The sequence below is a fragment of the Artemia franciscana genome, chromosome 4 (genome assembly GCF_032884065.1).
Source record: "Artemia franciscana chromosome 4, ASM3288406v1, whole genome shotgun sequence".
Taxonomy (NCBI): domain Eukaryota; kingdom Metazoa; phylum Arthropoda; class Branchiopoda; order Anostraca; family Artemiidae; genus Artemia; species Artemia franciscana.
Window position 1 is genome coordinate 17,515,557 of NC_088866.1, and position 14,357 is coordinate 17,529,913.

Here is a 14,357-nt window from a genome sequence, read left to right on the forward strand (position 1 = left end):
AAGGAAAATCAGAGGCTTAATGCCGGTCGGGATTTAAAATAAGAGCTTTGAGACAGAAGGTTGTTCTAAATATCAAAATTCATTAAGATCTGATGACCCACTCGTAAGTTATAAATACCTCACTTTTTCTAATTTTTCCTCTCCTTTCAACCCCCCCCCCTCTAGATGGTTGAACTAGGGAAATGACTTTCTCACGTCGGTTTGTGCAGGTCCCTGACACGCCTATCAATTTTCATTGTCTTAGCACGTCCAGAAGCACCAAACTCGCCAAAGCACTGGACCCCCCCTCAAACTCCCCGAAATAGAGCAGATCCAGTCCAGTTACGTCAATCACGTATCTACGACATTTGCTTATTCTACTCACCAAGTTTCATCCTGATCTCTCCACCCTAAGTGTTTTCCAAGATTTCTGGTTTCCCCATCCAACGCCCCCCAATGTCACCAGATCTGGTCGGGATTTTAAATAAGAGCTCTGAGACATGAGTTCCTTCTAAATATCAAATTTCATTAAAATCTGGTCACTCGTTCTTAAGTTAAAAATACCTCAATATTTCTAATTTTCCGAATTAACACCCCCCCCAACTCCCCCGAGGAGAGCGTATCCATTCCAATTATGTCAATCACGTATCTAGAACTTGTGCTTATCCTTCCCATCAAGTTTCATCCCGATCTCTCCTCTCTAACTGTTTTCCAGGATTTCCGGTTTCCAAGATTTCTGTTTTCCCCCTCCAACCTCCTGTCCCCAGATCCGATTCGAAATGAAAATGGAGCATCTGAGACATAAGACCTTTCTATATATCAAGTTTCATTAAGATTCGATCACCCATTCCTAAGAAAAAGAAACCTCAATTTTTACGTTTTCCAAAATTTCCAGTTTCCCCCTCCAACTCCCCCCAATGTCAACGGATCTTGTCTTGATTTAAAATAAGAGCTCTGGAGCACAAGATCCTTCTAAATATCAAATTTCATTAAGATCTGACCACCCGTTTGTAAGTTACAAATACCACATTTTTCTAATTATTCTTAATTAACCCCCCCCCCCCCAACTCCCCCAAAAAGTGGATCCGGTCCAGTTATTTCAGTCACGCATCTAAAACTTGTGCTTATTTTTTCCACCAAGTTTCATCCCAATCCCCCCACTCTTAAGAATTTTCCAAGATTTTAGGTTTCCCCTCCAACTCCCCCCAATGTCACCAGATCCAGTCGGGATTGAAAATAAGAGCTCTGAGACACAATATCCTACTAACTATCAAATTTCATTAAGATCCGATCACCCGTTTGTAAGTTAAAAATACTTCATTTTTTCCAACTCTTTAGAATTAACACCCCCCCCCCACCCTATCTCCCCCAGATGGTCGAATCGGCAAACGACTATTTCTAATTTAATCTAGTTTGTTTCCTGATACACCTGCCAATTTTTATCGTCCTAGCTTATCTGGAAGTGCCTAAACTAGCGAAACCGGGACAGACACGGACCGACAGACAGACCGACCGACAGAATTTGCGATTGCTGCATGTCACTTGGTTAATACCAAGTGCCATAAAAACGAACTTAAACAAACATAAGTTACATGAACAATAGAGCCAAACTTGAATGCACATTGTTCCATAAATATGTGTGCTGCTTCTGCTTCCCGACACCCAACCCCTCTAATAAAAGAGTGCTAGTTACACTTCACTGAAAACCCAACAAATAGCTTAAACTGAAGATCTAGATAAACAACATTCGGCATATACGGTCTGTTGCAGGGAATGGGTTTTAAGGTACAAAAGATTGACAATGATTTATTACATATTTAAATTGACAAATTGATTTCAAGAAATATAATACTTTCAAAACCAGAATTACTGGAGGCTGAACAGAGCAGAATCTTTTAAATGTTAAGTTAGAAAAATGAAACAGCTCAAAATGTGTCTATCATCAGTACACCATAAAAGGCACTTCCGAATTTCATTTTTTTGTGGAGAGGGGAAAGAATTCCCAGGGATAGTCACCCCATGCACACTAATGGTATGAGTTGAGTGCTTCAGCTATCAAACAGTTTGTGGTAACGAACTGTAGTAAGAAGCGACCAGGCTCAATAGTAACCAAAACTCTAAAAACTGGAATTTTGATACCAATAGCTACATCAAAAGAATCGAATTTTAATGCTGATTTTAAATATATAAGTTTCATCAAGTTTAGTCTTACCCATCAAAAGTTACGAGCCTGAGAAAATTTGCCTTATTTTAGAAAATAAGAGGAAACAGTCCCTAAAAGTCATAGAATCTTAACGAAAATCACATCATCAGATTCAGCGTATCAGAGAACCGTCACGTAGAAGTTTCAAGCTCCTATCGACAAAAATGTGGAATTTTCTATTTTTTGCCAGAAGGCATATCACGGCTGCGGGTTTATTTGTCTTTTTTTTATGGCACTTGGTATTAACCAAGTGACATATAGCAATCGTTAATTCTGTCGGTCTGTCTGTCGGTCCTGGTTTTGCTACTTTAGGCACTTCCAAGTAAGCTAGGACGATGCAATTTGGCAGGCGTATCAGGGACCGGACCAGATTAAATTAGAAATCGTCGTTTTCCCGATTTGATCATCTGGGGGAAGTGGGGGCCGGTTAATTCGGAAAAAATAGAAAAAATGAAGTATTTGTGTTGCGAGAGCAACACTTTGGTTTTGTCCCGGTTTTTTTTGTTTTTTTTTTCCTATGCCGCCGATCTCAGCTTTTTCCTGGAAACTGGTAAGGGTCTAACCTGTGCGGTTTTTACGGAAAGTGTGGACCTCAGGCTGGATTGATGAATATGACATTACATTTTGGAAAGCTCCGTAGAACTCTTGCATGGGGCCAAAAAGGATGGTTTTTGCTTGTCCTCGAGCCAGAGCCTATGGTGTGCGAAGTGAAGTGGAGTTATATAGCCTATGTCAGAGAGGAGTATCTGAAGTTGTGCAGCCAAGCTTTCGTTTCATCAAACCATGTTTCTGCTTTCGAGTGGAAAGCTCCGTTCTAGCAGGCAAGCAGGCAGGCACCAGTTTCAAATTGAAGATGGACTAAAATCTATAAGTGTTAAATATATGCGGTAGTTCCCCGGCCCCACAGCCAATATATCTTCTTTGAGTGATAAATAGAAAAATTTACAGAAACGAAAAAGTGCGATTTTCCCACGGGTCCGAAAGTGCTGCCATCTATTGTTTCTAGCCATTTCTGTTCGTGATTTCAGCTGACTTTACCATTCTTTTTTTTCTACTTGGGATTGCAATAGAGAAATGGTATCAGATATACCTCTTAAACTTTAAAAGTTCTCTCATTGCTAAAGAAATTGGAGCTTATCCTTTGCTCCTTTCTAAGTGGTGGTGTTAGAAAGTTGGCCTCCGGCAAAAAAGTCAACTTTTGAACTAAGACAGATAGAATTTTTTTTTCAATGACAATCGATAGACCTTGATGAGCTGATCAAAGTATATGTCATCCATTTTTTGTTACAAAAATTCCTTCAGGACATACACCAATTTGAAAGTTTCAAGGGGTTGACAACTTCAGTGGTAAGGTACACACTTGAACCAAAAATAGGCCGATACCAATTGTGAGATATGTAGGGGACTTCCAAGCAACAGTCGATTATTAGCTTATAATCATCTTTGGCAATGAGGGGTTTGCAACTTTTGCTGATTGGTGTACCTATTATCTGTTTCTGGTGTAATTGATGGTAAGAACAACTTGGTTCCCGATTGTAAGACATGTAGGGGAGTTGTAAGTAATAATCGGCAGTTAGGCTACAATGACTTCAGCGACAAGGGGTTTGGAACTTTTGCTAGTTGGTGTACCCATTATTTGTTTCCGGTGAACTTGGATGTATATCCCGGGAGAGGGACTTGTAAGTAAGAATCGGTTGCTAGAGGAGGCTCACGAGGGGCTACAAATTTGTGCAAATTGGTACACATCTATGGAATCAGGGACCCATAAATTTCCTGTAATGACTCGCCATCCAATAATAAGCGATCCTGGATGGCGAGTCATTACAGGAAATTTATGGGTCCCTGATGGTATTTTGATCCTGAAAAGTTACAGATAGCTTTATAATACCAACTAGATTACATAAGATAATGTTCCAAGTTTCCATCCGTCACGATGTCTACGATTGAAAAGGATAAAGTTCAACCGGCTGCAAAGTGACATTTAGGGGCCTAGTAAGTAATAATCGGCTGTTAGTGTGGACCTCGGGCCGGATTGATGAATATGACATTATATTTTGGAAAGCTCCGTACGACGCTTGCCTGGGGCCAAAAAGGATGGTTTTTGCTTGTCCTCGAGCCAGAGCCTATGGTGTGCAAAGGATAAAGTTCAACTGGCTGCAAAGTCAATTTAGTCCCTTCTTCCAATTTTTTTTTTTTTTTCAACCCTGAGGAATAGCCTTTGATCATCTGATTACTGATTGTGTTATTCTTTGTCTCTCACGGAAGAGGGACTTGTAAGCAAGAATGGCTTGCTAGAGGAGGTTCATGAGGGGCTACAAATTTGTGCAAATTGGTGCACATCTATGGTATTTGATCCTGAAAAGTTACGGATAGCTTTATAATACCAACTAGATTATATAAGATAATGTTCCAAGTTTCCATCCGTCACGATATCTACGATTGAAAAGGATAAAGTTCAACTGGCTGCAAACTCAATTTAGTCCCTTTTTCCGATATTCTTTTGCTGTTGTTTTTTCAACGCTGAAGAATTTGATCATGTGATTACTGATTCTGTTCTTCTTTGAATATGCCGTTTTGAAAGCTTTGATAGTTTTGACAACTTCAGCATTTAACCGATAGCGAAGAAACAAAACCAAAGTGTTGCTCTCGCAACATTTTAATCGGCAAAGCCGGACAAAGGTTGCCGCAACACTTCACGTTGCCCAGGCAACGTAGGTCTAGTTTTAACTTACGAACAGTTGATCAGATCTTAATGAAATTTGATGTTTGGAAAGATATCGTGTCTCAGAGCTATTCTTTTAAATCCCGACCAGATCTGGTGACATTGGGGGGGGGGGAGTTGGGAGGTGGAAACCTAAAATCTTGGAAAACACTTAGAGTGAAGGGATCGGGATGAAACTTGGTGGGAAAAATAAGCACAAGTCCTAGATACATGATTGACCTGACCGGAACGGATGCGCTCTCTTTGGAGTAGTTGGGGGGGGGGTTAAATCTGAAAAATTAGAAAAAACGAGGTATTTTTAACTTACGAACGGGTGATAGGATCTCAATGAAATTTGATATTTAGAAGGATATCGTGTCTCAAAGCTCTTATTTTAAATCCCAACGGGATCTGGTGACATTGGGGGGAGCTTGAGGGGGACCGAAAATCATGGAAAACGCTTAGATTGGAGGAATCAGGATGAAACTTAATGGGAAAAATAAGCAGAAGTCTTAGATCCGTGATTGTATTGGAACGGATCCGCTCTATTTTTAATTCTGAAAAGTTGGAAAACAAGACGTATTTTTAACTTACGAAGGAGTGATCGGATCTTCATGAAACTTCATATTTAGAAGGGCCTCGTAACTCAGATCTCTTATTTTAAATCTCAACTGGATCCAGCGTCATAGGGGGGGGGGGCCAGTTGGGGGTGGGGCCGGAAATCTTAGAAAATACTTAGAGGAGAGATCAGGATGAAACTGGATGAGAAGAATAAAAAACTTTCTAAGATACGTGACTGACATAACCGGACCGGATCTGCTCGCTTTGGTGGAGTTGGGGAGGGGGGGATAATTCGTAAAAATGAGGTATTTGTAACTTCCGAACGGGTCACCAGATCTTAATGAAATTTGATATTTAGAAGGATCTTGTGCTTTGAAGCTCTAATTCTAAATTCCCACCAGAACCTGTGACATAGGGGGGATTTGGAGGGGAAAACCGGAATTCTTGGAAAACGTGAAAATTGGGGTATTTTAATCTTACGAATAGGTGATCGAATCTTAATGAAACTTGATATATGTAGAAGGATCTTATGTCTCAGATGCTCCATTTTCGACACGAATTGGATCCGGAGACATAGGGGGTTGGAGGAGGGAAACAGAAATCTTGGAAAACGCTTAGAGTGGAGAGATTGGGATGAAACTTGATGGGAAGAATAAGCACAAGTTCTAGATACGTGATTGACATAATTGGAACGGATCCGTTCTCTTTGGAGAAGCTGGGGGGTGTTACTTTGGAAAAATTAGAAAAATTGAGGTATTTTCAACTTAAGAACGGGTGATCGGATCTTAATGAAATTTGATATTTAGAAGGAATTCATGTCTCAGAGCTCTTACTTCAAATCCCGACCAAATCTGTTGACATTGGAGGGAGTTGGAGGGGGAAATCTTTGAAATCTTGGAAAATCTTTGGAAATCTTGGAAATCTTTTGGAAGGGGAAAACTTGTAAAAAGCATGGAGTGGAAGAATCAGGATGAAGCTTAGTGGATAAAATAAGCAAATGTCCTTGATACGTGATTGACGTAACCGTACTAGATTCGCTCTCTGTGGGGGAGTTGGGGAGAGGGGTTCACTGATTTGGCGAGTTTAGTGCTTTTGGACGCGCTAGGACGATGAAAATTGGTAGGCGTGTCAGGGAGCTGCACAAATTGACTTGATATAGTCGTTTTCCCGAATTCAACCATCTGGGAGTTTAAAGGGAGAGGAAAATTAGAAAAATGAGGTATTTATAACTTACGAGTGGGTGATCGGATCTTAATGAATGTTGATATTTAGAAGGACATCGTGACTCAGAGCTCTTATTTTAAATCCTGACCGGCATTAAGCCTCTGATTTTCCTTTTAAATCAATCTATTGATTCTTAAGATTTTTTAGAGCTCATACCATATGAGCTCTTGACTCTTAGCTCTTCTTGCCTCGTCTTAAGTGCCATATGAGCTCTTAGCTCTTGTTGTTTTTGGGTTTTTTTTTCCCAGGGGTGATCGTATCGACCCAGTGATCCTAGAATCTTGAGATAGGGCTCGTCCTAACGGAAATTAAAAATTCTAGTGCCCTTTTTAAGTGACCAAAAAATTGGAGGGCACTTAGGCACCCTCCAACACTAATTCTTTTTCCCAAAGTCACTAGATCAAAATTATGAGATAGCCATTTTATTCATCGTAGTCAAAACATTATAACTATGCCTTTTGGGACGACTTACTCCCCCACAGTCCCCGTGGGAGGGGCTACTAGTTTCAAACGTTGACCAGTGCTTTTGGAAGTGCACAGACGTTTTCAGTTGGATTTTTTGGTTGGGGGGAGGGTTTGAGAAGAGGGGTATATGTTCGGAGAACTTTCCTTGGAGGAATTTATCATGGGGAAATAAAACTTCCATGAAGGGAGCGCAGGATTTTCTAACATTATTTATAAAAAAAAAACAATGAAAAAATAAATATGAAAATGTTTTTCAATTGAAAGTAAGGAGCAGAACTAAAAATTAAAACAAACAAAAATTATTACGCATGTGATGGGCTCACCTCCTCCTAATACCTCGCTCTTTACGCTGAAGTATTTTTAGTAATTTCAACTATTTATTCTACGGCTTTTCTTATTCAGGGGTCATTCTTAAGAAATTGGGACAAAATTTAAGCTTTAGTGTAAAGAGCGATGTACTGGCGAGGGGGTGAACCCCCTCATATACGTAATAAAACAGGAGAATACAGAAGTTCGTTACGTAAGCTAATTTATAGAGTTACGTATATCTTTTACTAATAAAAACATTCGTAAAAATTAAAAGTTCTTGTTGCCTTTCTAAGTAACCGAAAAATCGGGGGGCAACTAGGCCTTCTCTCCCGCTCCTTTTCTCTCAAAATCATTCGATCAAAACTACGAGAAAGCCATTTAGCCAAAAAATAAATATGCAAATTTCGTTTCAATTATTCAACTGCGGATAGCCAAAATCAAAACATGCATTGATTCAAAACGTTCAGAAATTAAATAAAAAAACAAGTTTTTTAACGGAAAGTAAGGAGCGACAGTAAAACTTAAAACGAACAGAAATTACTTCGTATGTGAAAGGGGCTGCTTCCTCATCAATGCCCCGCTCTTTACGCTAAAGTTTTCTACTGTTTTAAAAAGTAGAGTTAAGAGAAAGAGTCAAACTTTAGCGTAAAGAGCGGGGCGTTGATGAGGAAGCAGCCCCTTTCACATACGAAGTAATTTCTGTTCGTTTTAAGTTTTGAGGTCGCTTCTTATTTTCCTTTAAATTTTTTTTTTATTTGATCAAACAGTTCGTGGTAACGAACTGTAGTAAGGAGCGACCCAGCTCAATAGTAACCAAAACTCTAAAAAATGGAATTTTGATACCAATAGCTACGTCAAAAGAATCACATTTTAATGCTGATTTTAAATATATAATTTTCATCAAGCTTAGTCTTACCCATCAAAAGTTACGAGCCTGAGAAAATTTGCCTTCTTTGAGAAAATAGGGGGAAACCCCCTATACGTTATAGAATCTTAACGAAAATCACAAAATCAGATTCAGCGTATCAGAGAACCCTATTGTAGAAGTTCCAAGCTTCTATCTACAAAAATGTGGAATTTTGTATTTTTTGCCAGAAGGCAGATCACGGATGCGTGTTTATTTGTTTGTTTTTTTCCCCAGGGGTCATCGTATCGACCCAGTGGTCCTAGAATCTTGCGAGAGGGCTCATTCTAACGGAAATGAAAGTTCTAGTGCCCTTTTTAAGTGACCAAAAAAATTGGAGGGCACCTAGCCCCTTCTCACGCTAATTGTTTTCCCAAAGTCAACGGATCAAAATTCTGAGATAGCCATTTTATTCAGCGTAGTCGAAAAACCTTATAACTATGTCTTTGGGGACGACTTACTCCCCCACAGTCCCCGTGGGAGGGGCTACAAGTTACAAACTTTGATCAGTGCTTACATATAGTAATGCTTATTGGGAAGTGTATAGATGATTTCAGGGGGATTTTTTGGTTAGGGGGAGGGGTTGACAAGAGGGGGAATTTTCCATCGGGGAATTTGTCATGGGGGAAAAAATTTCCATGAAGGGAGCGCAGGGTTTTCTAGCATTATTTAAAAAAAAACAATGAAAAAATAAATATGAAAAGTTTTTTCAACTGGAAGTAAGGAGCAGCATTAAAACTTAAAACGAACAGAAATTATTACGCATAAGAGGGGTTCACCTCCTTCTAATACCTAGCTCTTTACGCTAAAGTATTTTTAGTGATTTCAACTATTTATTCTACGGCTTTTGTGATTCTGGGGTCATTCTTAATGAATTGGGACAAAATTTAATCTTTAGTGTAAAGAGCGAGGTACTGACAAGGGGGTGAACCCCTCATATATGTAATAAAAACATGAGATTACAAAAGTTCGTTACGTAAGCTAATTTATAACTTACGTTTATCTTTTACTAATAAAAACATTCGTAAAAAATTAAAAGTTCTAGTTGCCTTTTTAAGTAACCAAAATATCGCAGGGCAACTAGGCTTCCTCCGCCGTTCCATTTTTTCTCAAAATCATTCGATCAAAACTATGAGAAATCCATTTAGTAAAAAAACACTCGAAAATGTTGTGTTAATTATTCCTCTGCGGAGAGCCAAAATCAAAACATGCATTGATTCAAAAACGTTCAGAAATTAAATATAAAAAAAACAATTTTTTTTTAGCTGAAAGTAAGGAGCGACATTAAAACTTAAAACGAACAGAAATTACTTCGTATATGAAAGGGGCTGTTTCCTCATCAACGCCCCGCTCTTTACGCTAAAGTTGTTTACTGTTTTAAAAAGCAGAGTTGAGAGAAAGAGTCAAACTTTAGCGTAAAGAGCGGGGCGTTGATGACGAAGCAGCCCCTTTCATATACGAAGTAATTTCTGTTCGTTTTAAGTTTTAATGTCGCTCCTTACTTTCAGCTAAAAAAACTTGTTTTTTTTATTTAATATTTAACAAAACCATTCATATTTGCAAGTATTCTATTTGTATATTGATTATGTTACATAGAAGTATATGATACCTGTGAACATTTTGCATCGCATTAGAAAATATGTTCTTCATTTTCTTCTTTTCTTCTTGAAAGCCATCATCGTTTTCAAAGACAAATTGGAATTTAACAAAAAGAACATATCTACTGTATGTTTTATAGCGTTGATCATATTGGCATCCGAACGGGATGCCAATATATTTATTATAGCCTTGCATTTCATTGAATATTCTGTTGCTCTTATTGCTATAGAAAATACTGAAATGCCCTTTAACTTTGCTATCAAAGACGTCTTACAAATCAAATTTAATATTAATATTTGTTTTATTCAGAAAATTACGGTAACATTTTGAGATATTTCTAAAAAATTAAGTTTTTTAATATAAGGCTGAAAAACTCATGACATGCATAGGTAAATCCCTTAGAGGTATTAAAGAATTTTTCCTGAGAGAGGGGGTGAGAGGGGTCCATGAAAAAAAAATGTTTAAGAGCCCAGTATTTCTCAGGTACCTTAGGTATGTCTTAGGAGCTTCCCTTCTACTACGTATATGAGGGTATAATGAGATACATGAATGAAGAAAACCCTTTTTTATGGATATTAAAAAAAATCTACAATACAAAAGATGAGATAGCATAGTTAAAATAAAAATAGCAACTTAAATAGGGTAACACTGACAACCAGGCACAAATTATAATCCAAGGAAGTTAATTAGAAAAAATAAGTAAAACATAATTTAATAAGTAAAACTTACAGTTTTACCTATTTGTTTTCCTCCTTTATAAGCTACTAGTCCATTTTCAGCAAAAACGTAATCAAACTTATTGACAACTGAAAAAGAAGCTGTAATCAATTTACTGGGCGTAAAAGAAGACGCCTCATTGAAGTTCATGTTTGTTTTGTTCATTATGTTAATCTCCAAGAAAGAAACCTTTATATTCATATACTGTTCCTAGTGTTTTTTTCCAAAGGATAGTGGAAGCTTTTCCTAAATAATTCCTTAGGAATTTCCATTAAAACATTTCATTTTGAATCACTAGCAGCTCATTAACATGTAATATGCACTATATGTAAGTATTTATGTGTACTGGAGTTATTGCAATGTATTATTGGGAGAAAAGGTATACATAAAAAAAAATGTATTTTATGTTTGTTTTTTCAATGTTTGTTAATTTCATTACCTGAAACCATTTAAAGTTTGAAGCCAGCATAATTTTTTATATCTTAATACACCATAACATAAGTAAATATGGTCAGTTTTATTGCGATAAAACCTAAAATTCTTTGATGAGCCTTTAGTGTTTTTAAGCCAAATGTTTCAAATTTTGTGGGAGGAAGGGGGTCTCTGATCTTAATACCCGCCACCCCCTCCCTCGGGGACAGGATTGGTATTAGTAAAGAAACTGTACTAAAAGGCACTATGGTCATACACTCACATACATACACATACAGTCAGTATGACAGTCACTTTTCTGCAATCTTAAAATATGCTGAAAATCCAAATTTCAGTCAAATTTCTTGCAACCACTACAAAGTCATCCAAATTCTAAAGCTTGGACTAAGCTGCTTTGTAAGTCAAGTCAGGAAAATGCTTGTATTTGCACTAAATTATGACTTAGCTGGGACCCTATCCAATATTTGAACTCGGCTTCTTGAAACTCCTTGAGGGCGTGCAGAGACGTGCCACCAAGGTTATAGAGTGGCTGAAAGACCTCCCATACGACAAAAAACTCAAACCAACTATAGTGGTGTACCACCGCAGACCAGGTGACATGCTGCTTACCCATAAACTCTCAAACGACACATCTGGTCTCATCAACCTGAACAAGTCCCACCAATCTCACACAAGACGCCACTCAAAGAAACTTTCTAAATGCCACGTGAACACAAGATTGCCTCGAAACTTCTTCTTTGCAAGAGTTGTCAACTGCTGGAATTCCCTCTCCAAGTCTACAGTGTCAGCAAATTCGACTATAACTTTCAAGAAGTCACTGGTTAATGAGTGGTCATGAAGAAACTGGAAATACTGCTGGTATGATCCAGATCAGTAACAAGTGTCAGCCATCATCACTCACAGAGTTCAAGGCGTGAGGACCTATTTTTGGATTGAACCTATCACTAATATTTGGTAAAGGATTATCGTCTCTACCTGACATATAGCCAATATTTTCATAATAATTAATTCAGTGTCCAAAGAATTATAAATAAGCGGATTATTTTCAGACTTGAGTGAAAATTCCCTTGGGAACAGTGATTTCTCTTATCGATATTTTCATGACCTATATATGATATAGGTCAGGATTAAGCAGTTGCGAAAATAATTATAATTTCCGATATTATAGATAAAGGACGATTGCGTTACGATAAAGGTGAGAGGAGAAAAGTAAGCAGAAGGGTGAGGGAGTGCTGTTTGCAAGAGCCGTGGTAACCGCCGGGCTTGTCCCTTAAATTGCGGGGACAAGGTAGGCAGCCTCCAACGCTTCCCTTACTTCTCTCGCAAGTGAACCTTCAATCTAGAGAAAATGGGAATTGGTAATTGGTGCGAAGATGAACTTTTCTACAATCCTATCCTGTGCTTTGTACAGAAAAATCTTGCTAAAGGAGTTTCGCCCGATACGATAAAAGAGTACTTGGCCGATTTCTTCGAGTCTTCTTCTCTTGGTGAGACCCGTAAATTGCTTTTTTTTAAGCTTTTTCCGAATGAAGTCCCATCGAAGCGCGTAGGAGCCCAATGCTGCATTAAACTGTGCTCCGGACATTATTTCTTCGCTTGTAAAGTGCGATTCCCAGAACATAAAGCTTCCGGACTTTGTTATCAAATGTCCCAGCGAAGTGCCAATGATCCCTGCTTTTTTTAAAGCTTTTTCCGAATGAATTCCCATCGAAGCGCGTAGGAGCCCAATGCTGCATTAAACTATGTTTCGGACATTATTTCTTCGCTTGTAAAGTGCGATTCCCAGAACATAAAGCTTCCGGATTTTGTTATCAAATGTCCCAGCGAAGTGCCAATGATCCCTGTCGATGCCTTCAGTACCCTCAGTGCCAAGGTGAATTCTTGCCTTGAACAGCTGCGTGATATTGCGTCCAAGGTTACAGAGGGACAGTCTAAGCTTGTAGCCCCTACTCAAAATACGAAAAAACCGTCCTACGCTGTCGTTGTAAGAAACCCACCCCCAGAGCTCAGCGACCCTATCCTTCGCATGAAGAAGCTCGAAACGTTGGATGGTCATGACGGAATCATAAGTCTAAAATCTAAGCCACATAGCAAAAGCTGGGTTGTGATGGTACGCGATAAGCGCTCAGCCGACTCGCTTGCTGAAGCAGTTACTAGCTCCATCCCTAACGTTGGAGCCAGAGTGATTGATAAAAAGCCTTTAGCTGTGGTCCGGGATATACCCCATAATTATTTAAGAGCTGATTTGGAGGCCTCAGTGGAAGGACTTATTAGTGCTAGTCAAATCGGCGACTCTCGTACTTTTCGCCTCGAGTTCGTCGACAAAAACTCTCTGAACGCGGTTCTGGAGTCGGGAATCCGTATTGGGTATGAAATTTTTCGCGCTATGCCCTTTCAATCCATTCCGCGTCGATGCTTTCGCTGTCAAAGTACTGATCACCTGATTGGAGCTTGTCCCAGCTCACCAGCACATCCGAAGTGTTCCAGATGTTCTGGCCCCCATGTGAATTCCAAGGAAAACCCTTACCAAGCCTCACCAAAATATGCAAATTGTACTATGGAACACGTAAGTTTTAGCCTGAAATGCAAAGTTCTCCTATCGGCTCTCAACAACGCTAATAAATGAATGCTCAAACTCTGTTTAGCTTTGTTTCCCTTAATATTAATGGTACAAAAGACAAGGATCTACTGATAAGTGAGCTACTTGAAAATGATATTGTGTTTCTACAGGAGCACCTTCTCTCCAAAGTGAATGTTGATAGCCTAAAGCGTTCTCGGACCCATTATACCTTCTTGAGAGCCGCCCAAAAAACCCGTGGAAGACCATCAGGAGACCTGGCCATCTATTTCAGACACAAGACTCAGCCGATATTATTGCAAAGCGACGCTAACATCTTAGCGATAAAATGTGGTGATACCGCATTTATAAACATTTATTTCCCCTGTAATAAAAAGACTGTGCAGTCATTGTCTAGTTTCTCACAAGCATGTAATCGCCTACGAACACTACTTAGCGACCTTTCAAAACAAAATACCAAATGGGTTCTCGCCGGCGACATGGACTTATTATCTAATTCCGACCGATGCAGTCATTGTCTAGTTTTTCACAAGCATGTAATCGCCTACGAACACTACTTAGCGACCTTTCAAAACAAAATACCAAATGGGTTCTCGCCGGCGACATGAACACTGACTTATTATCTAATTCCGACAGATCTGAAATCTTTCCGATTCACTACCTGGAGGATTCCATCTTGCTGATA

General features: G+C 38.9%; 1 protein-coding gene across 1 annotated transcript in view; it reads right to left on the reverse strand.

The window, feature by feature from the left end:
- The window catches only part of LOC136026078 (uncharacterized), a 54,102-nt gene that overhangs the window by 23,269 nt on the left and 16,476 nt on the right, over window positions 1–14,357 (reverse strand). Inside the window, exon 2 of the mRNA XM_065702273.1 lies at window positions 10,675–10,751. Coding sequence (XP_065558345.1) covers window positions 10,675–10,751 — 77 coding nt within the window. The remainder of the gene's footprint in view (window positions 1–10,674; window positions 10,752–14,357) is intronic.